The 27,267-nt window shown below is 32.6% G+C and overlaps 2 protein-coding genes across 7 annotated transcripts in view; one reads left to right on the forward strand and one right to left on the reverse strand.

The window, feature by feature from the left end:
• The window catches only part of LOC124359328 (SAGA-associated factor 11 homolog), a 41,075-nt gene extending 29,567 nt beyond the window's left edge, over window positions 1-11,508 (reverse strand). The window contains exons 1-2 of one of the 6 annotated variants that reach the window (XM_046812032.1): window positions 11,301-11,508; window positions 3,564-3,607 (exon numbers count right to left, since the gene is read on the reverse strand). The gene's annotated coding sequence lies outside the window, so the exon portion shown is untranslated. Of the gene's footprint in view, window positions 1-857; window positions 876-3,563; window positions 3,608-5,676; window positions 5,842-11,300 lie in introns of those variants that run through there. The other 5 variants (XM_046812036.1, XM_046812016.1, XM_046811999.1 and 2 more) reach the window with 5 other exon arrangements.
• Window positions 11,509-13,737: 2,229 nt separating this feature from the next.
• LOC124359365 (protein mahjong) overlaps window positions 13,738-27,267 on the forward strand; it is a 68,122-nt gene continuing 54,592 nt past the window's right edge. Inside the window, exons 1-9 of the mRNA XM_046812057.1 lie at window positions 13,738-13,898; window positions 19,549-19,670; window positions 20,102-20,252; window positions 21,212-21,352; window positions 22,196-22,323; window positions 22,462-22,631; window positions 22,735-22,854; window positions 23,282-23,517; window positions 24,964-25,131. Of these exons, the coding sequence (XP_046668013.1) occupies window positions 19,555-19,670; window positions 20,102-20,252; window positions 21,212-21,352; window positions 22,196-22,323; window positions 22,462-22,631; window positions 22,735-22,854; window positions 23,282-23,517; window positions 24,964-25,131 (1,230 nt within the window). The 5' untranslated portion in view covers window positions 13,738-13,898; window positions 19,549-19,554. The remainder of the gene's footprint in view (window positions 13,899-19,548; window positions 19,671-20,101; window positions 20,253-21,211; window positions 21,353-22,195; window positions 22,324-22,461; window positions 22,632-22,734; window positions 22,855-23,281; window positions 23,518-24,963; window positions 25,132-27,267) is intronic.

The following is a 27,267-nucleotide window of genomic DNA, read 5'->3' on the forward strand; positions in this document are numbered from 1 at the left end:
GGGTATGAGTTCATTGTGTAATCTTGTGTTATTTTTAAATCAGGAAAAGATATTTTTATATAATTGAACCAGGCAGTTTGTAAGTAGATTGTTATGAAATTAGGAAGTTATGGTTATGTTAGTTTTGTTTATCTATTGAACTTATATTTGTTTTAACACTATTTATTCGTTTGTAGAATGTCCGCTTAAATTTGTTTGCATTATTTTCAATTTTATTTTTATCCACATTAGTAATTAGATTCACGTTATTAACCCATTTCATCACAATCGTTCTCATAAACAATACCATACAAGATTTTAGGAAATAAAAATGACATGATGAATGAAGCTGGAGCAACTTGTGTGTGGTATAAATTAAAAAAAAAAAACTGTCTTGTAGAGTACGATAAGCGAACCCGCTTTTTAATACCAATATTGACAAAAATATTACTAAATTATATCTATTGATATAACCGATACAGATTAATTATTTAAAAAATAACTAACTCTTATCATTTGTAACAACTGTTAACGCTCTTCCAGGTAATAAAGATAACATTTTACTTTTCAATAAGTGACTTTGTTGAATTCAAAACGACAGTCAACTTTATAAAAGTTTATGAAATTGCTTTAAAATATAATAAAACATGTTTTTCTTGGCTTCACGATATTGGTGTGGTTTTGAAAAACCCATCATGTGGACAAAGATAGTCAAGACATGCAGAGGGCACATTTTGAGTTAAGTGAATGTGGTTTTGTGTATTATTCTTAGTAACATCATTTTAGACCCTGCAATTGGTGCTCTTACTAATAATCAGACAGTCGAAAGCTTGTGAAGGGCCATGGAACTAAGTTTAAAAAGTGGTGTACCAACTGACCTGCTTGCAGATCATTTGTATGAGTAGGCTATTTGTACAGAGAGGAATGATTTCTGGAGAGGATGCTTTCAACTACTTCTTGAAAGTGGTTAGTCATTGCTACAATGAAAAAAAAAAACATAAATAGTTCCACAACTTTCTTATTTTCTGTTCTAAATGTTTGTTATATTGTATTGATATTCTTTATTTGTGGGTATTTCATATTTCCTGATCTAATTGATTTTGATAGTTATGGTTCCTTTATTATTAATGATAATGTCACTATGTATTTAAAACAAATTATTTCAGTATGAAGCATGATTGTTAAATTATGATTGAGGATACGTTGATATCGAATAATAGTTGTATTCAACATACAAATATTATGTTTCGATGATTATAACAATCGTTATAAAAATTCAGGTCCGATTGTCATACTCTTCCCAAACTGTCTTTTTAGGTCAACTTCCCTCAATTTCAGCATTTTTGTTGTTTTAAGTATCCAAAGATGACGCTACGGCTGTTGTTAGCAGCAACCAAGGTAGTTGTGCACTAACAGCCAGAGTAGAAAAATACGAAGTTTGCGTTATTAAATAACTACTATTGTCCTCCTGAACAAAACAATATAAAGTTTAAATGGTTAGAAATAACAAATAATGAAGTTACAGAACATGAAAATTGAGGAACTACTTTTCTTACGCAGAGTAATATTTTATTGTTAATAGTTTATTGTTCTATTGGCATCACGTGCTCTTCTTATGATCGTAAGTGAACCTCCTAATTGGTTACTGCTGACGTCAGCTGTCACACCACCTTTGGATATGTAATATAACAATAATGCTGAAATCAGGAGAATGTAACCCAAATAAGACGTTTTTGTTAAATTATACATTCTAAGAATAAACGTTCATATCAGCTTCACACAAGTAACTCCAGTCATCAGGGCAAACTACGTCAGCTGATGGCAACATATAAAAAACATTCCTCAAGATAGTATACGAGGGGGTACCCAAAAAAAAACCGGAATTATTTTATAAAAATTATATATTATCAAATTTTTTACAATACGACCTTATCTCCTTCAAAATAATCTCCATTACAACTAATACACTTGTCCCAACGGTATTTCCATTGATCAAAACATTTTTTGTAGTCATCTTTAGAAATGGCTGCAAGCTCGAGCTTCGTTTTTTTCTTAACCTCTTCAAGGCTGTCAAATCGTTGACCTTTCAAGCCTCTTTTCATGTGTGGAAATAAAAAAAAGTCGCATGGAGCGAGGTCAGGCGAGTAAGGTGCGTGGGGTAGCGGAACCATGCCGTTTTTGGCTAAAAACTGCCTAACTTAGATGGCTGTGTGTGCCGGTGCGTTGTCGTGGTGGAAGAACCAGTCTGCCACAAATCGGGTTTTTTCTGGCGAACATTGTTGTGCAATCTTCTTAAAATCTCCAAATAAAATGTTTGGTTGACAGTCTGACCTGGAGGAACAAACTCAGAATGAACAATGCCTTTAGCATCAAAAAAGCAAATCAACATGGTTTTGATGTTTGATTTGACTTGCCGACATTTTTTTGGACGAGGTGAAGATGGCGACTTCCATTGGCTTGACTGTTGCTTCGTTTCTGGGTCATAACCATAGCACCATGACTCATCACCAGTAATTACCTTTTCCAGAAAATCGGGATCATTTTCGAGATGTTCTTTCAGAAGGCGGCAAGTTTCAACTCGATGTGCCTTTTGATGGTCAGTCAGAAGTCGAGGAACAAATTTGGCAGCAACCCTTTTCAGTCCTAAATCTCCTGTTAAAATTCGCTGAACCGAGCTCCAAGTTAACCCACTACTCTCTGATAGTTCCTCAATTGTCTGTCGACAGTCGGTGAGCACAAGTTCACAAATTTTCTCAACATTTTCGTCCGTTCGAGAGGTTGATGGACGTCCAGAACGAGGTTTGTCTTCAATCGACATGTCGCCATTTTTAAATCGAGCGAACCACTTGTAGACCTGAGTTTTCCCCATAGCATCATCTTTGTAAGCTGTATTCAACATTAAAATAGTTTCTGCAGCATTTTTACCAAGTAAAAAACAAAATTTCACAGCTGCACGTTGTTCACTTAAACTTGCCATGACAAAAAACGAAACAAGAACAAAACAGGGTTAGCGAAAACAGTCACTACGAACGAACAGAATGCACTAGGACAACGGAACTGGGGTCACTGAGCTCGCAATGGGTTGCGCGACACACGCCTAGCGGCAGGAATGTGTACTACACGCTGCCGGCTGCCAGCAATACAATTCTGGTTACTTTTGGGTACCCCCTCGTATATCATTAAAAAATCAAATTCTAAATGTCTGATCCTGAATGTCCCCAGCCATTACTTTTTTATAGGAAACACAACTTGGAAAATTATAACATATTGTATGTAAATTCATCTAATCATACTTCCTACTATCTTGCAAGAAAAGCAGTTCAACTTTTAATGTTCAAAAATTCTTTATTTTTATTTGCATACCCTAAAACCTAATATTGTTTTACTCAGTAGTACAATATAGCAATAGGTTTAAAAACGCAAACTTTGTTCCCAGTGTATATAAAAACAAATTAGAAAATAGTACATATAAATTGAATCAAACTTTCAACAAACCAATAAATGATGTAAAAAACAAATGTAAGTTTAATAAATAAGCTAGACTAACGTAACTATAACTTTGTATGTATGTACTACCTACTTACACATCACTTGGTAACTTCAGATGACATAAAAATAGCTTATCTCTCTGAAAAAACACGATGACCAATTACAAAAGATTACATTAATTTTCAAATATTTTAACTACTCACGTAACCCGCAATCGAACACGTAAATAACTTTCAAAACTAATGAACTGTATTAGAGTTTACAGGCCTCTATTAAATAATAGACGCCATAGTGTAAAAGAGCCACTGAAAGGTATTGCACATTACCGTTGATGTAGCTTAACTAAGCTGTTCTGACCACAGAACATTCAGATAAGCTATCGGGAGCAGATAAAGCTGAAATTCATAGATAACAAGAAGCAAAGTACCATACATATTTTTGATCAGCAGGATGAGCAGAATACGTTAATAACGCTGAAATTTTGATTGGCTACTCCGGCTGTTAACAGCACTGATACTACAGCTAATGTGAGGTTGACACTCTGTAACAATAACACATGATGCCCAGTACAGGACAATGAAATATTACTCTGCGTAAAAAGGTAGCTCCACTTTTAATGTTCTATAACTTCGTTATCTGTCATTGTCAGCCCTTGAAACTTTATGTTTTGTTCCAGAGGATGATAGCAGCAGAATGTGCAAAACTCGTCTCTTGCCACTCTGACTTTCAATTTCACATTTATCGTTTTACTTTGCTTGAATTATTTATTTTGAACAATATTAATATTTAATATATTTAAAATACTGGCAAAAATTAAATATAAATAATACCCTAGAACTGGCGGTCATTTCATCTTGTAGTGTCGGGCTGTTTTAGAGCTTAGCGCAAGGTTTAAAAAAAAAATAATTAAAAATATGAAATAAAAGCAATATAGATAAAAGTATATATTTTTGGGTTAAGGATTAAACATAGAATTACACTATTTTGTAAAATTGACCACACAAAATTATTACTAAATAATTTTTTAAATCAAATATAAAATTTACGAAAAATATTTATTAAATTTGGGGGGGACCATAACTAACAAATGAAGTTATAGTGAGAAATATTTAAAAGTGAGATAGCCATTCTGTGTCAAATTTTATCTGGTTTCAGAAAAACATAAACATTATACACATTTATGAAAGCATCATAAAGCTATACAACAAAAAGCAGCGATACGCATAAATTCTGAAAATCGGGTGTATACGTAAGACTTTGGTAAAACAAGTTTTGCTTATACAATTGTCCATGAATACATGTTATATTGCATATTTTCTTAATCAGAATAAAATAAACTGTGTAACTGAGCAGGTCTAGCAAGAGCCGTGACCGGCGCGAGAGGAGAAGTAGAGTAGGGCATAGTGGGGCGAGAGGGAGGGAAGCACTGAGCCGCCTGGCCTCGCCGAGCCGCGCCGGCGTGCTCACAAGCAACCACTATTCACAGATACGACATTCTAAACGCAGTCATAACTACTTATACCTTAATATTAATATTTTAAATTACATCATCTATGGCTTTAAACTATATATAACGAAATAATATTATCTAGCCTATATAAAATAGCCTATATCCGATCGATAATTGTGGATATTTCTCAAATATTTTAAACGTAGTTCCCTTATATCACTTTTTTCAACCAATACTTTCCTATTATTAACTGATTTCCTCCAGCAAAAGTTTAGCTTGTGTAAAACCTTACCTAACGACCATTTACTCCCTATAAAATTAATTTTTTGTCTGAGAGCTGGTAATAGAGTTTTTACTGTTGGTCGTTCGCATTGATTTTGTGGAACTCATTTACAGCTCGCCTGACAACGCATAAATCAAACTCATCTAACTCCGTTTTGTTCTTTACTCTATGTCTTTTTTTATTTGGCGTATAAAACTGGGTTTCAGTCTGAACAACGGTTCTGCTTTCTGCAATAATTCTCTTTACAGACGTCAGTGATACACCCGTGGCTTCCGCTACACGACATTGAATTTGTTTTAAATGTATTGCAGCTCCAGTTTCAGCTTCACGTTTCATAAAGTTGTACACATTTGCAATGATTTCTCGACTTTGGCTATGCAATACTTTTCGTCCACCAATTAGTTTAAGATGCTGCTGAGCTTCCATATTAATATGAGTACAAACAACAATAAAACAACCACTATATAATACCTACAACAACAACAGCACGGCCACGTGAACGCTAGATGTCAGCACAACGGAACGACACGACTCCAACGCCTGACAGCAGTGAACTGAGCCGGCTGCTACCCCCACTCCTACATCTGACCTCTAGGCTACTGCGCATCTTTGGCCCACGGCTCTTGCTAGACCTGCTCTGCTATAAAGCACCAATGAAATAATTTCCATAAATTATTTTTTGAAAAGTAAAAAAATGTTAAAAACTTTTGCAAAAAATATTGATTCAGTAAAATATAAAATGGGTTTGAAGCTTGTACTATATCAAAATTTATAAATTTATGGGTACTTTGGGATTATACCGACCACACCAGTATGAAGAACACAAAAATATAAATTTATAGAAACAAACATGATAGAACGAAAAAACAACTCTTTAATTACAAACTTACAACGATTATCAATTGAATGGGGTCAGATTCCGTTATATACCCCCAACGCTTAAACTTTTTTCAATGAACTTACAGCGTTATAAAACAATGTAGTTGAGTAACAGAATTAACATTCCATCAATCAACAAGCATTTCCAGGTATTGTGATCGGTATTGTTGTCGTTGTTATCTTATCTTTGCTTAAAGACAAAGAATTTGAATGTTGTCTTTCTCAACTCTTTTTTGGTGATGACTCCTACTTACTAGTATGTATTTATAGATCTCCATGCAAAAAGTATGATGATTCCTTCCTAACTAAGTTTGATTCTCTCTTAGGCACAGTAGAAAAAAGACATGGTAAAAGTAATATTGTAGTGGGAGGCGACTTCAATATAAATGTATTAGAGCATAGCAACACATATATAGAATTTGTAAATATTCTGAAAGCTTTTAACCTTTATTATTTAGTTGACTTTCCTACTCGAGTTACTGATCACTCCAGAACTGCCATTGATAATTTTGTAACAAATATAGATAAAAAACTTACATGTGTAACTGGCATAGTAACTGAAATTTCTGACCATGATGGACAATTGTTGGAATTACACAATGTAAAAACAAAAAGTACATCCAATAGCTTTTATAAATTTAGTAGAAACATTTCTGAAAGCAGTGTTAATGGATTTGTGAAAGTTTTGGAGAGAGAAAACTGGTTGGATATGTATTGTGCTCCTGTTGAAGAAAAATTCAATGTTTTTTATACCACATTTATGTATCATTTTAATGTACATTTCCCTTTAACCAAAGTCAAAATTAATGCAAATTGTAAATCCTGGATAGCTGACAGTATTAGGAATAAAAAGGCTACATTAGTTAATTTAAGTGCACAGGCTAGGAGTACTAAAGATAGTGATACCAAAGAAATGTTAAAACACATAAGGAAAGAACTAAAACAGAATGTCATTTTAGAAAAGAAAAAGTTTTTTGACAGAAAGATTGAATGCTCTACTAACTTGATAAAATCAACCTGGCAAATAATTAATAATGAATTGGGTAGAAAGTTAACTGGTTGTAACTCAGAATTACTTCTGAATGTAGATGGTAGACAAATTTCTGATCCTTTATGTATAGCCGAAAGTTTTAATAGTTTTTTTTCATCAACTGTAGAAAAATTAATTTTACCAAACTTGCCTAATAACCTTGTTCTAAATGAGAATTCCCAAACTATAAATGTTCAAGTGAATAAGTCCTTTTACTTTCAACCAGTAAATTCAGGTGTAGTTAGCACCATAATTGAAAATATTGATAAAAAGTGGCTGCCATTTTCCTTGACCTGAGCCGAGCATTTGACAGTGTCTCACATCTTAAATTACTACAGATTTTGGAAAACCTCAATATTGATAGAAAAACAGCTGCTTGGTTCAAATCTTATTTAACAAACCGCAAGCAATATGTTGAGATAACAAAGCAAAATGGAAAACAAATCAACAAAATTCATTCAAGACAACAGTTCACAAAATATGACGTCCCCCAAGGTTCCATTTTAGGCCCTTTGCTGTTTGTATGCTATTTGAAGGGATTGCCCAGTGTGGTCATGGGAAACGGGAAAATTTGTTTATATGCAGATGACACTAATTTTCTTGTAACAGAGGACAATATAAAACAGCTTGAATTATCATCTCTTCTTAATATTTCCAATCTTATTCAAAATATGGCCCAAAAAAATTTATTAGTCAATTATGAAAAAACACACCTTATGCAATTTTTCACAAAACAAAATTCAAATAAAGAGACCAACCTTAAAATCCTAATAGAGAATCATGAACTGGATTAAACAGACAGCACAAAATTTCTAGGGTTGACGATTGACAAAAATTTAGACTGGACAAACCACGTAAATAGAATTTCATCCAAAATATCATCTGGATTATTTGCTCTGAGAAGAATGTCAAAGCTGAGCAATCTCAAAACATTGAAAACAATTTATTATTCACTCATTCATGCTCACATCAACTTTGGAATTAGCCTATATGGGGGGACAGTCAAAGCAAATCTCAATAGAATTCTGAAATTACAAAAACAGGCTGTCAGGATCATGTTAAATCTTAGATGGAGAGACTCAGTTAAAATTTATTTTGCTCAGCTACAAATTCCAACAGTATTTGCCTTATATATTACTGCCACAATCTTAACTGCAAAAGAATGTATTGAAATATCAGATCATCCTACTCAAAAATACAATACCAGGAATTCCAGATATAGAATAATTGGGCATCATAATCTTGAGTTCTATAAAAAAAAACCAACCTACGTGGGACTAAAATTTCTTCAAAGATTACCTTGCCACATTAGATCGGAACAAACCTTGCCAAAATTTAAGAAAAAATTAACAAGTTACCTGACAGCAAAGGCACTTTACTCAATAGAGGAATTTTATGAATCAGATGGCCCATTAGTTAATTCATTAATTTGAAGCTTATTTTTAAGAATTTAAAGTTCTCTTTAATTTGTAATATGAACTTACAGAAATATAATGTTTATAGATTAACCATTATATATTATGTATGGCTATTTTAAATTGGAAAATATACCCAGAATTCTAATTTGTTAATGTAAAGATTAGTCAACTATATTGTATATACAATGCTGACACTATTCATGTATAAAATGTATACAACTATGAATAAAGAGATTCTTATCTTATCTTATCTTTCTCGCTGTTATCTTATCTTTCTCCAGAATCCCCATTACGGCAGGCAGGCCGCGCGGCATCACATGATTATTTATGTTTCTGCACGGTACATAATTGCCTTTCCATTACAATTCAATTTATATTTCTGATCAGCCCCTCTAGAATTTGATATTTTACTGATGGGATGTGTTTCTATCGTTGGCATCAGCGCGGGCTTCAGCAGCGTCGGTGCTGCCGTAGGCACTCGCATTTTGGGTGGCGGAGTGTGATCAAGAATAAAAACAAGTTTTGTGAGTTTTTTTCAATAAAGAGTTTAGTTTTTGTTTGGTAATGTTTGTTTTTGTTGAATTTTTGTGTTTGGATAAATGTAGGGGTAAAACACGGAAGTACAACAAAGCGACGCACCAACTGAACTGAACGGGGGGCGAGACTCTGCAACGTTATCTACTAGACCGCTCGACTGTGACCTCTGTCTGAGGATGGGGAGGGGTTTGCGATAAAACAATACCTGTTTTATATTGACGAAATATTGTTCTACGCTAATCTAGTAAGCAGTAGAAACAAAATGTCAAATAACGATTCATGTCTGGGTGTGGTTGGTAAAATCCCAAAGTACCAATTTATGGTTTATAAGTAATGGGAAATATGATGTACTTTTAGAAAACCATAAATATAACTAAATATATGAAAAATACCAAGTTTATAAAATAAAGAGTAATAAAGCGCACCAGTCAGAAAAAACGCAAATCCACAATAAAATACACAGTGTTACTAAATTAGCTTATCTTTCTTTTAATACCATAAAACTTATCTGTTCCTTAGCACTTTTCTTCCTGAATCCAATGGTGCATGAATTAAATCGATACGTTGCCAGAGTATATTGTAAAAAATATTTAATACGAGGGAACGTTTAACCAATAAAATTTTGTGGGTTAACACTACAGAAGTGGCAATGACCGACAAAATTTTGTGGATTAACAGTTGGAGGGTTAATGATAATTATATTATAACTAGAATGGGTACTTTGGGATTATACCGACCACACCCAGACATGAATCGTTATTTCACATTTCGTTTCTACTGATTACTAGATTAGCGTAGAACAATATTTCGTCAATATAAAACAGGAATTGTCTTATCGCAAACCCCTCCCCATCCTCAGACAGAGGTCAAAGTCGAGCGTCTAGTAGATAACGTGATTGCAGAGTCTCGCCGCCCGTTCAGCTGGTGCATCGCTTTGTTGTACTTCCGTGTTTTACCTCTACATTTCTCCAAACACAAAAATTCAACAAAAACAAACATTTACCAAACTAAACTCTTTATTAAAAAAACACTAAAAACTTGTTTTTATTCTTGATCACATTCCGCCACCCAAAATGCGAGTGCCTCCGGCCATCAGCGCGGGCTTTGGCAGCACCTTCGGTGCTGCCCCGCGCTGATGTCGACGAAAGAAAAACATCCCTCGAGATAGTACCTATCAGTAAAATATCAAATTCTAGAGGGGCTAATCAGAAATATAAATTGAATTGTAATGGAAAGGCAATTATGTACCGTGCAAATCACGTGATGCCGCGCGGTCTGCCGTAATCAGGATTCTCGAGAAAGATAAGATAACAGCGACAACAATAACGATCACAATACCTGGAAATGCTTGTAAGTTTGTAATTTTGTAATTGAAGAGTTGTTTTTTTTCGTTCTATCATGTTTGTTTCTATAAATTTCTATTTTTGTGTTCTTCATACTAGTGTGGTCGGTATAATCCCAAAGTACCCTAGAATGTTTTTGTAGTTTATATATTTCTAATTGATAATTTGTTTCATTGATGATTGTCATGGTGGCCTTTTATTATACTTGGGTAGGGTACGATAAGCGGACCCGGTTTTTTAAATTGAAGAATGTAACCATCGATACCTAATATACGCATCTCAAATCCTAGACTATCAATCGATATAAAAGTATCTATAGTCCTCAATAACAATAATGTTTTAAATTAAAATATGAATTTAATATTTACAGTGGTCAAACAAATTTAACCAAAACCATAACCAAAATTAGGAAAACTGAGATGACCATATTTGCTACTCTCACAGTTACAGTTGTTTCTTTCCCCCTAATTTCACATAATGGGGTTTTCCGGTACGAATACATGTTGAAGCCATGAAAAACATATCTTATTTCAAAGCAATGTCTTGTAGTTTTCTAAAATTTACTGCTATTTTTAATAATCAAATGTTAATTATGTAAAATTGAAATATTACCTTACGTGTATTATTTGAAAGTGTTTGCAGCTGTTGATATAAATTATTTAAGTTAATTATTCAAAATAATTAATCAGTATCTATTGATTATACCGATGGGTAGGATTAAATAATATCAAGTAATATCGTTTGCCAATTTCGATATAAAAAACCGGGTCCTCTTATCGTACCCTACCCTTATACTTTAACAAAAGTTATTTTATACAAGTATACTAACTACATGTTAGTAGGCCTACTAACAATTATTAATATTAAGAACTAAGAAGTAATAAGATCATACCTGTAAAACGTAAGTACAGAAGAAATTATGTTAACTTCTTTTTACTCAATTTACTTTAATTGTTAAACATTAAAAGTATAAGTCTCAAATCTTCAATCTGTTCTCTATTTCTCTAATAGGTCTTGAATTCTGTTGTTTGCTTGTCTGCATGCAGAACGCTAGCTGACACTTTGCATTTATCCAATAGGCATTGCTATTCCCTGCTCTAGACACCCGACAGCTGCAGTTTTTCTTTGTGTTGCTAGATATCAAACGGTCTTTTTTCACTAATTTCCCTCACAACTTGAATTTCCCCGCGTTATTGATAATATTACATTTCTCTTATAAATAAATTATATAGTAGGTTAACAAGACAAATTATATTACTACGAAGTATATCCACAAAATAAAATATACTCACCAAGTGATGTAAATTGTGGTATTTACACCAAGTCACAATGGCAGCTTGTTTTAGACATATCAAATGGATTGTGCGTACCTTGACTTCATAATTCTTTTGACCGAATAAATCACCATAGATTATTGGCTAAGCTTGAAGGGTATGGTGTGGATTATCCTTTCCTTAAATGGATATAAGCTTATCTTAAAGACCAGCTGGTCATATAAATAAGTTTAATAGTTGCGGTCTTAAGTTTTCAACGTTCCATGTGGAAATCTTCAGGCCTAACACTCCTTCTTCCCCTTATTTGTTAATTAGAGTTACAGGTGAGTTATCAAGACAAACAATGTAATGTTTGCAGATGACATCAAAGTGATAGTGGAGATTTCAACAGAGAGCTATCATATTCTGCAGAGTACTCTGTTTGCAATTCAATGTTGGTGTGATGATGTTGATATGGATCTGAGTCCATCTGAGATTGAAAATATGTGATATCCTTATTTCCAGCATCATAAATACACTAGAGTATGAATTACTCAATTGTCTTTCATTGCAGAGATCTTGGAGCACCAAAACTAGTGCAAATGGCAATCGATTTTCTTCCGAGGAAAACTATTTCTGTCGATTTCAAGAAAACCAGGTTGTGTGCTTATACAATAAAAATTGGCTCTCGTTCTCTTGACTAAATCAGTGGACTAAACTTGCATATTCCTCAGCCAACTACTTTTTGATGTAACTTTCCTACTAAGAATTTCATATGCATGATTCAGGAATAAATAGCCTAAACCTCTTTTCATACACAATTGTAATCAGTTGGAAAATCTTCAGAATATATATTTAACAACAATTATCAAGTATATTTTTTTATATTGATCCTTTTATACAAGAAAAATAATAAACACGATTATTTGGTTTCTTTTTGTTTAGCATGTTGAAATTTGATTACAACCTAACATTTTCCTTAGACAATTTTAGTTGTTAATATCAACTGTCGTGAAGCTCGTTAGAGCTTAGGTAATAAAAAGGTAATAATTTCCAACACCCATATTATTTGTATTAATAACCTCAGGCTGTTTACTGTATCCAAATCTAAAATAGTTTCAGAGGGTTTTATTTCTAAGCGGGCTTTTAATTCGTGATTGTACCATGGTAAGCTATAATCAATCTCCACAGATCACTGCATATTTTTTGGTTTTTATCGGTTATGCCAGAATAACACCAAATAAGACTGTATTTAAAACGGGCACAATACATTGTAGTTTATTAATGTCACTAAAATAAAAATACATTAACGCAGGGAGATTGCGATGCAAAGAACAGATGTATCAATTTGTTAGTGACTAATAGCATAACAGATAATATGATAGGTTGCGACATAAAATATTATGTATATGACAAAATCCACATGTGAGCGTCAATAGATACAGAACAGTTACTTACTACAATAGTTATTTTTGAACACCGGTTTTCCAACTTACATATGAAATTGGCCAAACTGTTGCAAAGAACTAATGAAGAAATTAAAGCAATTCTAGACGAGACCATCCATAACAAAGTAGGTTAAAGTCACCGGGAAAAACAATCACGGTATTTTGGTTCATCAGAAGAATAGGTTTCTTCAACGGTATCAGTTAATCACCACTAAATAACTCTAGGTGACTAGGAAGGGGTGTTAAATCTTTCGATAAACGCAATATACATGGTAAGAACAGTGACAAGTTGCACTTAATACTGTTAAATAAAGATCTATGTTCAGATTAAGGCTTTAGAACTCCGCATCACTGCTCTCACTTACTCCTGACATCAAACATAATAGGTTTATGTCATCATAATTACGGCACGATGTTTACTCTATTTAATTAATATATGTATACATAAATACAATTTTGATTTGATTCAATTATAGGGAGTTGTACATTTGTGTTAGGAATATTGACAATTTATTCAAATGCGCTCAAATATAATACACTGTCTGAAACATTAATTTACTTTAGACATCATTGAATGGGTCACCGTTTACAGAATATACACGTATATGCTGTAAGCGAGTGGAGAATACTGAGCAGACCTACTGCCATAAGAAATTGAGGAAGTCGGTGTGGTTTAGTGAAGTGTTGTAATTTGTGAAGAAGTCGGCAGGTTTTAGTTCTGATAATTTTGACAACCAAGGAATAACTTGCAGAAGAATTGTTTTAACCGAATACTTTTAATTTTCATCTGTAAGTGTCAATAATTTGGAAACAGAAGTTCATAATTGGCTGTAGTTTGTTTTCTTTAATTTTTAGGCTATGTCAGGTGTAATATTCCATGAAATGTGATCATGGTTAAGATAACAATATTATTTAGAAATAAGGAAAGAAGTTCAGATTATCGAGTGTCCTTTTATGATTGTTTATAATAATTTTAGTTATATCTTTGAAGTTGTAAGCTATCTTATACCTATCATGAGTTTTGTAGATAGTAGGGTTGGAAATATTATACATTATTTAACATCTGTAAACTAACCAATGGTTTAAATGGTAGGTTAAATGAACAGCTTCAATTAAAATTAGACTAGTTTAGCATTGGAACTGTTGCAATCTTAAGACAATGTCATTGTATTTGTGTTCAATACCTTTAAATAAAGGTAGGCTGGCTTATTGTTAAAAACGTTGGTTGACCTCGTATTGGTTCCTTACTACTGACGTTATCTGTTGATATTTAATATGTGCATGATGACGTGTACCCTATTGGGTATACACAATCTTTCACAACTGCCGTTGTGTACCCAATAGGCTAAACACTGAGCTTTCATAAAGCACGTTGTGTGCCCGATGGGGTACGTTGTTATACTTTTCTTTATTGCGTTTTTATTGTTCGCCTGTCTTGGTAGTTTGTTAAATTTAATCACACGCTTAAATAAATAGCTCAGACTATTGTGTAACTTGTCAGGTACACAATTAGTTTTTAGGTGCCCCTTTAAGATTTGTATTTGTATATGGAGAATTATTAAAAGAACATGTTGACATAATTTTTTGTTCAAAATTTAGAATCCTTTTCTCGTTATAGCCTACTTAGATCTTTAACGTAAAAAAAGATAATGGATTTTTGTCATTTTAATTTAAAAAATCAACGGCATATAAAAATGTCTGGAAATTAGCCGTCATTGTGAACATTTAAAATAACAAATATAGCCAAATTAGAAGAATTTTGACCGAAATAAACAAACTATTTTAAAATTCCTATCTTATCTATCTTAGAATAAATGTTCATATCGGGTTGACACGATTGCTTATGGCATCAGTGTGGACTGATATTTCATCATCGGTGCTGCCCCGCTTTATTGGTGATAAACTAGAAATAGCCATCCAGGTAGTGCCTATCACTTAAATATGAAATTCTAAATGGTCTTATCCAAATCCTTTCGACCAGTACTGGGAGTTAGAAAACAGTTTGGTAGTAAGCAAAAATTGTAAATTTAATTCACCATAACTTCCTTTTATCTTGCTAGAAAGGTTGTTCCGGTCTCAATGAGATTTGGCTGGAGTAGCCAATTAAAATTTCTATGTTATTTCTATGGATACCTGGATTTCTATGGATGGCTTTTAGTGTCTTTTGTGCAAGGTTGAGAGGAATCATACTTGAGCACATGTACATGAGAAGGGTTAAAGTATTTAAATTCCCTGTCTGGTTTTCTTAGAAAAAGTAAAAGAAGATATTGATAATGTTGAAGAAAACAATACATAGGATATATAAATCTTCAACATCACTTGGGGACTGTATGAGGTTCTCTAATGTCAGGACCCAATGCAAGCTGCTGGTGAGGGTTGTTTTAGTGGATACGTGGATCATGTTGAGAACACTATCCCTACTAACATAAATTCCTTCTCGAGTTATATGAAGCAGCTGCAGAAGTTCTCGTCCATACCCACTCAGCATCCCTTCAATAATTTTACGATTTATAACTCACATAGTATGTGCAATTTCTTTATGGAATTCTTTTCCTCAACATTCACCCCCAAGGACAAAAAAAACATTAGAAAGAGACTTTGACGTACAGTGAAAATTACATTTCTGAACGTAATTTTGGTACTTTTCCAAATTCATATCATATGCCAGATTGTCCATTGTGACCCGATTTCGGCGCCAACTAGTACTTCTGGTGAAATAGAAACAACGCTCAAGATAGTACCAAAATTCACTTAGTTCAGTGAGTGCTTGTAAAGGTTATCTTTAACTTTGGTACTTCTAGTGACATATTTTTGATAACTTAAACTAAACTTACTAATATAGCATATTTAACAAACAGTAGATAGGGACAGAGTGGCCTCCCTCTCGCCCACGTCTCTTCCTTTTGGGAGCCAGAAAACAAGAACCGATTGTCATAATGACGTCATTTTCACTGTAAGTTAAAGTCTGTTGTTTCTAGTAATGTAGTGTTTTAGGTGCCCGGTAAGAATAACTCTTCTAAAAATAGTGGTCTCCGGATAATACCAAAGTATCATAGTTTTGAGTAGTACCAAACTCTCATTAGATTAAATATAATCTGTTGCCAACGGCATATTCAGTACAGGTAATATACTACATAATTGTTTAAAATGAATAAGCTACATATATTAAATTAATTAGTTCCATAATTATATTTAACATGATGACTGCAGCTGATGCCATACTGTATCGGAGAGTAATAAACTCATGCCGGCATAAGTACAATCAGTTAACAAAAGCCTGTTGATTATTTATGTTATTTACCAAAATGAAACAGAATGATAAACATTAATTAGCCTGTGAACATTCTTTCTTGTTTCTCAATTTGTCTACAACGTTCTCTTACATATATATATATATATATATATATATATATATATATATATATATATGTATATATATATATATATATATATATATATATATATGTATATATATATATATATATATACTTAGTCTGAATAATACAAGAATAAGTAGTAAGACAGAATCACACGGTGGTGTGTCACCTTGCATTATATGGACGTTAAAACATATAATGAGGTTGTAAGTAATTGTATAACCTAACCACTTCAAAACAGTTAACTAACAATGTTATTAGTTGAAGCCAATTCTTAAAAATAACAAAGTCTATAAGTTAATAAGTACTTTGTAAATGTACTTGTAAATGGAAATTGAGTGGTCTGTTGTAACTTTTACATCAATATGAATCCTTGAATTTTTATCTCTATACTGAATGTCATATATTCCTGGCCTCACAAGATGTAAAAGCGCTTTGAAAAATGGGAAGTAAATATTTTGTCATGTTTAGATACGTTATAAAGAGAGGAAACACGTGAATTCAATTTGAAAAAGTTAATAAAATTTAAGCTGCTGCTATGATACCCTCTTCCTTCTCAATTTCAAAAGACAGGACCCAATGGAGGTTAACACTACCACACTATAGCAATTCTGGTACATTCAGTTGTGATTAATTAGGTACTCTAGTTGAACATAGTTCCATGGGAGAATAACATTTCCAGTCAACGTTCACATTAAATGAATACGTATTAAGAATCATGCTTACTAAGCTTACTATGATTTCTCTGTAATTTTGTCTTTGAATAGAGGTGAGAGAATAGCTAGCAATTTTTGGATGAATGTTTTGTTTCAGGGTGTATGGAGGATAATAATTTTTATTACAAATATTATGAATAAATTAGTTTGTTTTGTCTTCAAAGGTTTGATTTTTTACATTGCATTAGATTTTTTGTTCCTTAGTTATGCAAGCATTGTTAAAAATGATGTTTTATTATACATTGTATCAAATTTTTATTTAAATTAGAGTGACAAATAACTTTTATTTATCTTTGAAAGCATGTGTCAATTTTATACTATTACATCAGAATATTAAAGGTTTGAAAAAAAAAAAACAGACAGTTTATGAGTTAAATTACCTCTAAAATATCTTTTTATTGATAATATATATTTCTACGTGTATCATCCTATTTACACAAAACCAAATTAGAGTTACAGTAATGGATGCATTGAAATTATATCAACCCAAATATAGAAAATAGTTATTATAACCGAGTAATATTTAAGTCTGCTGATGTTCCTAAATTATTAAAATCTGTAACCAAAATTTGCTCATATTGGCAATTTCTAGATTGCATGGTATTTTAAGAGCATGTTTTGGAAGAATTGAATGCTTTCTTGGAGGGCAAGAGTGGGTTTAGTTTTAAAAATAACATTTTTATAATTGGAGAGACATTAAAATGTCATAGAGAAAACTTGAGGAAACTTCTTTGATAACAAAGAAATTTTTTATTGTTTCTTCTTTTCCTATTTATCATTCCTTTTCTGCACCAAATCGTTGATCATTGAGAGTCATTCATTCTGTTCTCATTATGAACATTCTTTCATGAACGGTACCGATTTAAAATATCTTTTAAAGGTATCAATTTACAAAATCGTGACCATGGAAAGGTATGTTCATTTTTTTTTCCTGAAAACTACAATTTTTCCTGAAAACAATAGTGAAGAAAAAATTCGTCGGCAACGAAAATCAAAGGAGTTACGATTTTTTGAAATCCTCTGAAAACTCTGTTTTTGACAGTACCTCTGGCAATTTTACTGAAATGATGACGTTAATCCTGTCAACGATGCCTGCCCGCTGCGCAGTGCTGCGCACTGCTTGCTCTTTTAGAAAAAAAAATTAACTCGAGCTTGCAAAAGTCGAATCCCAGATCACGTGATGCCCCTGATCCTTAACCCTCCAAGTGTTGTTCGACACAATTTTGTCGGTTATTTTCCATCTTTAATGCAATAATGCCCGAAAGGCATCAATATAATACAATGATATACTTTCCCCCCAGTTTATATGCACCTGTGATAATAACACTTGGCTATAAATGCCCAACCCATGAAAAAAAGTCCATTTTTCATGGTCACGGTATTGTAAATAAATACCCTTTTAAATAAAATAAAATTAAAACGTCTTTTAAATATCTTACCTATTTGAATGCCATTTCATCACTCATAATGTTTTGTCCATACACTTTACAATTCTGAATATGAATTTCAACTGCTTGCATGCCTTTAGTACCAAGAAAACAATAAGCAGCATGTACTTCACAGTCAGTGGGATTCTCAATTTATTTATTTGAAAAATGCATCAACAGTTGTAAAAAGTTGCTACAGTTATATGTGTAAAAGTCCTGCAGCAACAGAATCTTAAAATGGTACTTACTTTAAAAACCTGTCTCTATGACTTCCAACAAAATGTTCAGAAATATAGATATTCTTAACCACTATATGAGATTTGCCGGATGCTTCAACATCCCTGCCCACCGAACTACATTTTATACGAAGAAGCCTTCTTATGCCAGCATCAGTCTTCTCAATCTTCTTCCAGTTAACACAATAAGAGTGTTCCAATTTTGAATTTTTGATAATTATGTAAAACTAGTGGTTGGAGAATTTGGTTAAAGTATGGAGTTCTTTGAGTGAGCTTGTGTTCTCAAAGAAGATTGAAATTGAGTTGATTGTAAAAATAACAAAAGGGTACTCTATTCTTTTTCTTGGACACCATTCTGTTCTCCATAATTAAAAATAAAACAACGTATATTTTATCATCCACAAAAAATATTAAATAATCATTTATTTCATGATTTTTATCTCCCGTTTGAGTGTATGTATTTTTTTATATTTCCTTGTATTTCCTTATTTTTTACATTTAGAGCACATTTCAGTTTATTAATAATCGTGTAAAAGAAGTAATTGTGTGTTTAAGAAAACACAAATTATTTAAAACTAAATGTAAAAAAATATTTTAAATCCCCTTTGATGAAAATCAGAAGTACATAGTCTCGTTTAGTTCTTATATTTATAAACCATATAAAATTATTAATTTCATTACAGAATATCATGGCACCTACAATAAATGACTCGAACAATGAAACGGTAGATGTCCAAGCACTTCTGCGGCAATGGGAGGAGGAGCACCATGCAGCAAATTACGATCCAGTTCCTCTTCTTACAAAGTAAGCTATATACTGTAGTTATCTGCTTCTGTATAAACCTTTTTTTTATATTTTACATCTGTACGGCATCTTATGTACCATAAAAGGAGTGATGGACACATCTATTTTACATTTTACATCTGTAACGTATCTTATGCACTATAAAATGAGTGATGGATACATTTTACATATATAATATATCTTATGCACCATAAAAAGAATGATGGACACACCTATTTTATATGAGGGCTATCCAGAAAGTAGATTATGTTTGAGATTTATCTCCAACTTTGTGAAGTGTATGGGAACGATGTTATTACTGAAGGTGGAGTGTGTCAGTGGTGCGTTGGTTTTAAAAATTAATTCTTTCATTGTAATTCTATTCTAAATTGTAAAACACAGAATAAACGATAAAGGTTTGTTTACATGTACTTTAGTAATCTTTGTTTCAGGTTGGCAGAGTTAATAGAAATTGAAACTGATAATTATAACAAAATGGATCCAGACCCATTTGATGAAAGACATCCGAGTCGAGCTGACCCCAACTGTGCGTTGGGCCACATGCTCAAAGTCCTCTTTCGCAAAGACAGTTTCATGAACAAGGTAACTATTGAGTCTACACAATCAAATAATTTTATATATTTTCTAAACCTAGTTTGGCCTGCTACATTAAGATGACATTTTACCACAATAATATTGTGAGAGTTTTGCTCAGTGGGAAATATGTATTTTTTTTTAAAGGAGAGGTTGATCTCCTCGATGTAAATTTATGTAGTGTGTATATATTTCTACAGTGTATATTTTCTAAAGAATTCTTCAAATCATTTGCAATATCTGAAAAAAAAAAACAGTATTTAATTTGTATTGATTATAACTCAGTAAAATGCATAGCAGTTATTTGTTTAAACAAAATTGTATTGGTCTTAAATTTGAACACAGTAAAAAAAAAATAATTAAACTAAATATCTAATGCCTAAATAAAAACTGTGGCAAAGCCAGTGTCATTCCAATACAACCTTCAAGTGGTCAAGATATGGTTGTTGGTATTACCATTATTGCTAACAACTTGGTGAGATTGGGTAGAACTATTATATTCCTAATGCTGCCACAAGCTGATTAACAAATATTTTAACTGGTCGTTTCTGGGCTGTAAACAGACAACATTTTATTTCAACTTGCTTTATTTGTTTTTCAGGAACCTATTCATAAACTATATAAGAATTTTTTATTCCAAAAGTTGCTTTGCAATAACCTAAATTATTTATTGTTATCTATAATTTAAGTTGTGAAAATTAATAAGTTTGTTAATGTGAGAGCGATTTTCAGCTCTGATGGAAATTAGAGGCAGGACTAAAAGTTAAAACATGATACTTGCATGAGTACACTCTGCAGTTATAGTAAAGGAGTTGAGACTACTTTTGTATACTCTAGTTTTAAGAATATCCAGCCAGGGTATATGTACATATATGGATACCTAAGATCTTAAAGGGGTTTTCTCAAAGTGTTGTTATACATTTATAACTATTATAAATTGCATAAATGAACATATGCTAATTTTTCAGCTGGTAAATGACTACCTCAGAGAGAACTACTACTCTAGACTTGGTATCACAGGCCGGGATGTGAACAAGCTAAATGTGACAGCCTGTAGACTCATGATTGACCTATTACCAGGTCTAGAAACATCAGCAGTTTTTGAAAGTGTGAGTATTTACTGAAAGGGAAAATTGTAAATCAAATGATATCTTCACAGACATAAATTAATTGTGTAGGCTATATGTATGGAAGTTCAGTATAGAATGTCACATAGAACTCAAACTTTTGTAATTTGAAATAGTGAGTAACTTTAATTTTTTTCAAGTTCCTTGATATTTGTATTACCTTATAATGTTAAAATAGGGTGAGTAATTAAAATATTTTTCAAGTAATTACAATTTTTTTTGTGCACATACAAAATATCAGAGCTAAAATTTTGAAAGTAAATGAGACAACATTACAACATATACTATTAATGACTATAGTTAATGTTATAGTTGCACAGGTAGTAGTGAAACTCACTGTTTAGGGTGAGTGACATGATGTTTATAAGAAAGAGCTCTTCTACTGCCACATTACTCACAGTTTCTGTTCGATTTTCATGAATTTAGCAATGTGACAGGTGAAGACCCTAGATTTCACGAGTCAAGTCTGTAATAGTATCAGATTTCAGACGCTGCACTAAGTGGAAGGTGAAATGGAGTTAATCCTAACATTCACAGAGATTACTATTTTATATTTGTAAAATACAAGTAAATCAGTATTAGACTATTATGTATTCTTTGATAACATTTAAAAATTAAGCGATTGTCAAAGCAAGTTGATACAAGCCTTTTAAGATTAAAACCACGTAAAAATGACAGGTTCCACAAAAAGTATTTCTTATTAAGCATTTTTGCTATTTATGTTTTGAATTTATTTTTAAATCCATTGAGTGTTGTTTAAGTTGTACAAAACAGTTGCTTGCTTCCCATTATATCACATTCATTTTATTGTATTTTTATCCCCAGCCAGCGAATGATGCACTTGTCCAAAGACTGTTCTCATGGGCAGAGAAATCATCGGAGCCCCTGCAGACATACGCAACTGGTCTATTGGCAGCGGCCATGGACGTTCAGGACATTGCAGCTGGATTTAGGTATGTAATCACAATCCCAGTTCTGTACTACATGGTCCTAATATAACAGTGCTATATATTTAAATGTTTCAATTTAATATATCGTTAATATAATTTTGTTAATTTAATCGTTAATATTTATTAATTTTGGTTTTTTAGAGAACAAAATGGAAAACTGGTACCACTTATGTTAGAGAGGCTCCATGGCTTACAATTAGAAGCAAATAAAGAGAGGCATCATAACTCCAGCAGACCATTCGCTCACCTAAACAACTTGGAAAATGGCGTCGTTCATACGTCTGAGAATACTCCAAAGAAAAAAAATTCTGGTAAAGATAAATACTGTGTTTTAGTATGTTTCATAAAGCATCAATCTATTGTAATTTTTATATGTTATTTTAAGAATTTTGTATTTTATTTTTTGTGTTTTAGCAAATAACCAAAATAAAATATTTAAAAATTGCCTCTCACCACCGCCTCCTGATGAGATATCCAGAAGTGTTCATGAGACCCCGCCCAAGATGAATGGACCGAAGAGACCTGTAGAACCAGGTGTGTTACATTATAGTTGGAAAAGCTTTGTATTTTAATAATTACATAGCTTAGCTAAGAAATGTTAAAAAGTTCCTATTGGTAATATATTTAAAGGCAAGCTTCATTGCAAATATAGATTTAATTCTTGAAATTAGTGTTTGTTTGTGGAGCATAGCATAGCAGTTCTAGATATTATTAATTACATGTTTTAGAGTTAGTGTGCATGGAATAGACACACAACATGGCTGTTGTGGTTCTTGACTTATTACTGAGTGTGTTATATCACTGAACAATGGCAAATGTCCGGAAAAATCCTGTTTCCTTCACAATCCTTCCATCAAAAATAAACTTAAAACCTGTAGTAGTATTTAAAATATAAAGCAAGTGTTAAAAGTAGCTTGAATTAGTTTTGCAAGTCTATATTTGACTAAGTGTTGTGTGATAGAAACACGGCGCAAGAGTGTGGAGAATTCATGGGATCCAGTTAGTCCGGTACGAGCCAGTCTCATGTCTCCTCCTCTCCCTCGTCCTTCTCCCTTCCACGTCTCTGACTGCAGCAACTCATCCTGGGCAGAGCTTGAGCCCTTCGTCATTGGAAACGTCCAGATGTTCCCTCCAACCCTCGCTACCAGACAATACTTCATATTGAAGTATCTAACACCAATGGGGGAGTATCAAGAAGTGAGTAAAACACATATAAGTAGGTATTTAGAAGTAATGTTTTGTTTGAGTTTGGCTAGTACATTGATATTATTAAAACAAACAAAAAGAAAAAAAAATCAAGAATTACTACATGGTTTTTAATTTTGTCTGACTATGACTATGCATATTGGTTTTAGGGAAGGCTATTCGACGATTAAGGCTGTTGAAAATGTGGTGAACTATGTACTCAATGGTTTTGAAGACAAAACACATGTATGTGCTGTACTGCTAGACTGAAGTAAGGCATTTGATATGGTGTCACATGGAATTTTAATTGAAAAACAGGTTTTATTGAATTATGGGGCATAAGTTCGGCTTTTAGAGTCTTACTTATCTAATAGAAAGCAGTTAGTTAAAGTTGAAAATGCCAAATAAGATTTTTTAGAAGTACATTGTGGTGTTCCCCAGGGGTCAGTTCTGGGACAGTTTTTGTTCTTAGTCTATGTTAATGACTCATCTAGCTTTTTTACTACCAAGAGTGTGCTCTTTGCAGATGACACCATATTCCTTATGGCTAACAGCAGTCTGAGTGTCATTGAAGAATATAAAAAGCAATATTATAAATGTCCAGTCTTTGGTTTGAAACAAATCAGCTTGTAGTAAACAATGAAAAAACCGAAAAAAAAAAAACTTTCAGTCCAAAGAAACACGACACTATATCTGTTAAACTGCTAGATGTACCCTTTGATTGTAATTTATCGTAGAGAAAACCATACTAGCCAGCTATACATTAGAATTTCCAGAGTTTTGTTTTTAATAAGAAACTAAAAACAGTACTACCTATAAACTGGTACTTAAAGCCTATTATGCTTTTTCGTGTGTATTAGAAAGTTCAAGTGTAGATTAGAAAATGTGTTAAAAAGTAGGACCTACAACTCAATTTAAGAGTTTGAAGGAAATTCCTTCGTAGCTTGCTTGTCAAATTTAAATCTAGGATAGGCTTAAAACTGTGTAATATTTTTAAGTGAAAATAATAATGTTGATAATGTCTATTTCACTGTACTGTGTCTAATGTCATAAATAATTTGATTTGATTTGATTATTTTACCTAAAAACAGAGTTATGTTTAGAAGAGGTATTTAAACGCCTGTTTCAGCTGTTTTGCCTCAGGATTTGAGTATAGATGTTAGATTACCTGGGAATTAAAATTTCCGTGTCAAAAAATTCTCCACATAAATTTACAGATTGGTGTAAAAACATTTCAAATTGATTAAATTATTACAATCTAAAACTTACATAATGTCTTTTTATGCTAACCATTTACTATAAATACGTTAATCTCAAAGTAAAAATGTACCAGTGCAGTTACATTGAGAATGAGTTATGAGATTGAGAGTTATGTAACTAATCCAAATTTTTGTTTCCTAGCATAAGATTGATAATAAGTTTCCTAATTGTAAAACTTATAAATCCATTATTTTTCAGTTTCTTAGCCACGTTTTTGAAAAAAATGCATTAGAGCTTATCCTACAAATCATGAATCTTCGAGAATCCAGAAATTCAAGATTATCATTTGAAGCTCTGAAGTATTTAGCTTCCCTTCTGTGTCACAAGAAATTCTCCATAGAATTTATCAACATGCAAGGCCTTCAGGTAAAGTGTTGTATTTTTTATTAAAAAGATTAATTTTTTTAATCATTACTTTTCCATTAATAATAAGAACAGTCCACAGTATAGTATAACTTATAAGTTATAACAGTATAACTATAAGTCAAAACTAAATGTTGACATGAGTGTAATGGTAGTTTATTTAATAAATACAGGGGCTGCTTGCTGCCTTATGTTATAAATGTAGACATGTAAAGAAATTTATTAGCATGTTTAGATTTAATTTTGTTTTCCTAGACACATATACTTTTTTGACTCATCAATTCATAAGAGAAATTTCATGAAAAGGTACAGGGTATCAATATGATGGGGTTAATTTATTCTATTCATTATATATCATATTTATATGCTTATAATGAATTAGCATAACACATTGTAGCTTACATGGCTGTTGTTTTGTTTTGACCTGGTGTGAATAAAAGGATGATGTATACAAAAACTCTATAATAGTTGTATTTCAAAATAAGTTACAGAGGAAAATTTTGTGGAATCTCATCTCTGGTATAAAATTTAAAAGCGAAATTCAAGTCATTTAAAACATTAAACCAGTAGACTTATAAGTAGGTGGTGATTTTGTTTTTCTTCAATTCCCTTTCAAAATGATCTGAAATGAAAAAGTATCAACATTTTCAGTAAAATTTCAGTGGTAATTGAGACGGTTTCTCAAAATTTCCTCTTGGCGTGCTATATTGTGATTTGTGATGGCTGGCTGATGTCACATGGTGGCAACCTCTAAACGATTCCCTTTAAATTACCCTCGTCCACAATTCTCTGCCATTGTCCAAAATTTCAGTGGTAACTGAGACGGTTTCTCAAAATTTCCTCTTGGCGTGCTATATTGTGATTTGTGATGGCTGGCTGATGTCACTTGGTGGCAACCTCTAAACGATTCCCTTTAAATTACCCTCGTCCACAAGTCTCTGCCATTGTCCAGCATTCCTCCTATTTCCAGAAACATTTCTTGACCTAGGTTTTTTGAATGACTAACGGATACCTTGTCACATTTAGTCTGATTTGTTCTAAGACCTCAAGTCTTTTCTGTTTCAGAGGAATTTCTAGTTTTGAAACAACAGTAATCTCATAAATGTCAGGATTGTAGGGAGGCTGTCAAAGCTGTTTATTGTGTTACGCTGTTAAAGTACTCAATAAGATTTTAAGGTTGAATTGGTGTGTTGTCATGGTAAAGGATCCAATCACAATCTGCCCACAATTTAGGCCGTTTCATTTGCACTGCATCTCTTAGCCACTTTAAGACATAAGACTGTTGATGAATACAGTGAATAAACAGTTTTTGTTGATTGCCATAGGAACATATCCAACATTTGCAAGGCTTCTGACCTTTGCAGGGCTGCCAGATCGTGGGCACTGAAATGTGGCCATCTCTGATTTGCCTAAAACACTCTTTTATTTGATTATCACCTAAAGACTCATTACCAGAAGGTTTGAAAATTTTCTCTTTGTAAAGATTTTGTTCAGTCATAGTGAAACATGACCCAAGAACATGTAATAACATATGAAACAGAATGCTGTGACTCACTGACTGGGTGGAGCACAGAGAATGCCTGGTGGCAGTCTCAGAAGTGTCTCCTTCCACCTCTAAGACAATCGTTATGGGAGGTCTGGTAAAGTGAAGGGAGGTTGGATACTGTTCAGACAAACTTTGTTTATACACATCACAATTCCATTCATTATTCCTTCTATTTATTTATTTTTTAACTTAAGGCCTTTATTTTAAGTAATTAGATTCAGAATCAGACAGTAGGCTCATTCTGCATTTGAGTAACATCCATTCTACCTTTCTAACTACTGTATTTACTAATCACTCTAATAAAATAGTGTCCATAGGAATAGAAAAGAGTATGACACAAAAAATATTGTCACATGCTTTAATAAACTGTGTAATTTTTATTAATTAAATTATACTTCTCTTTTTTAAATGATTGTTTACCTATTTTTATACAAAATGATCAAAGAAAAATCCATAAACAGTTGTAGTAAAAGTAAGTAACTTTGTGAAAACTTCTCAACAATTTTGAATATATATGTAAATGGTCTTTGTGATGAAAAAGTTGTATAAAAATAAAATAGACTTTTTTGTGTCTTTCAATTTTTTTAACATCT

The sequence above is a fragment of the Homalodisca vitripennis genome, chromosome 1 (assembly GCF_021130785.1).
Source record: "Homalodisca vitripennis isolate AUS2020 chromosome 1, UT_GWSS_2.1, whole genome shotgun sequence".
NCBI classification, from domain to species: domain Eukaryota; kingdom Metazoa; phylum Arthropoda; class Insecta; order Hemiptera; family Cicadellidae; genus Homalodisca; species Homalodisca vitripennis.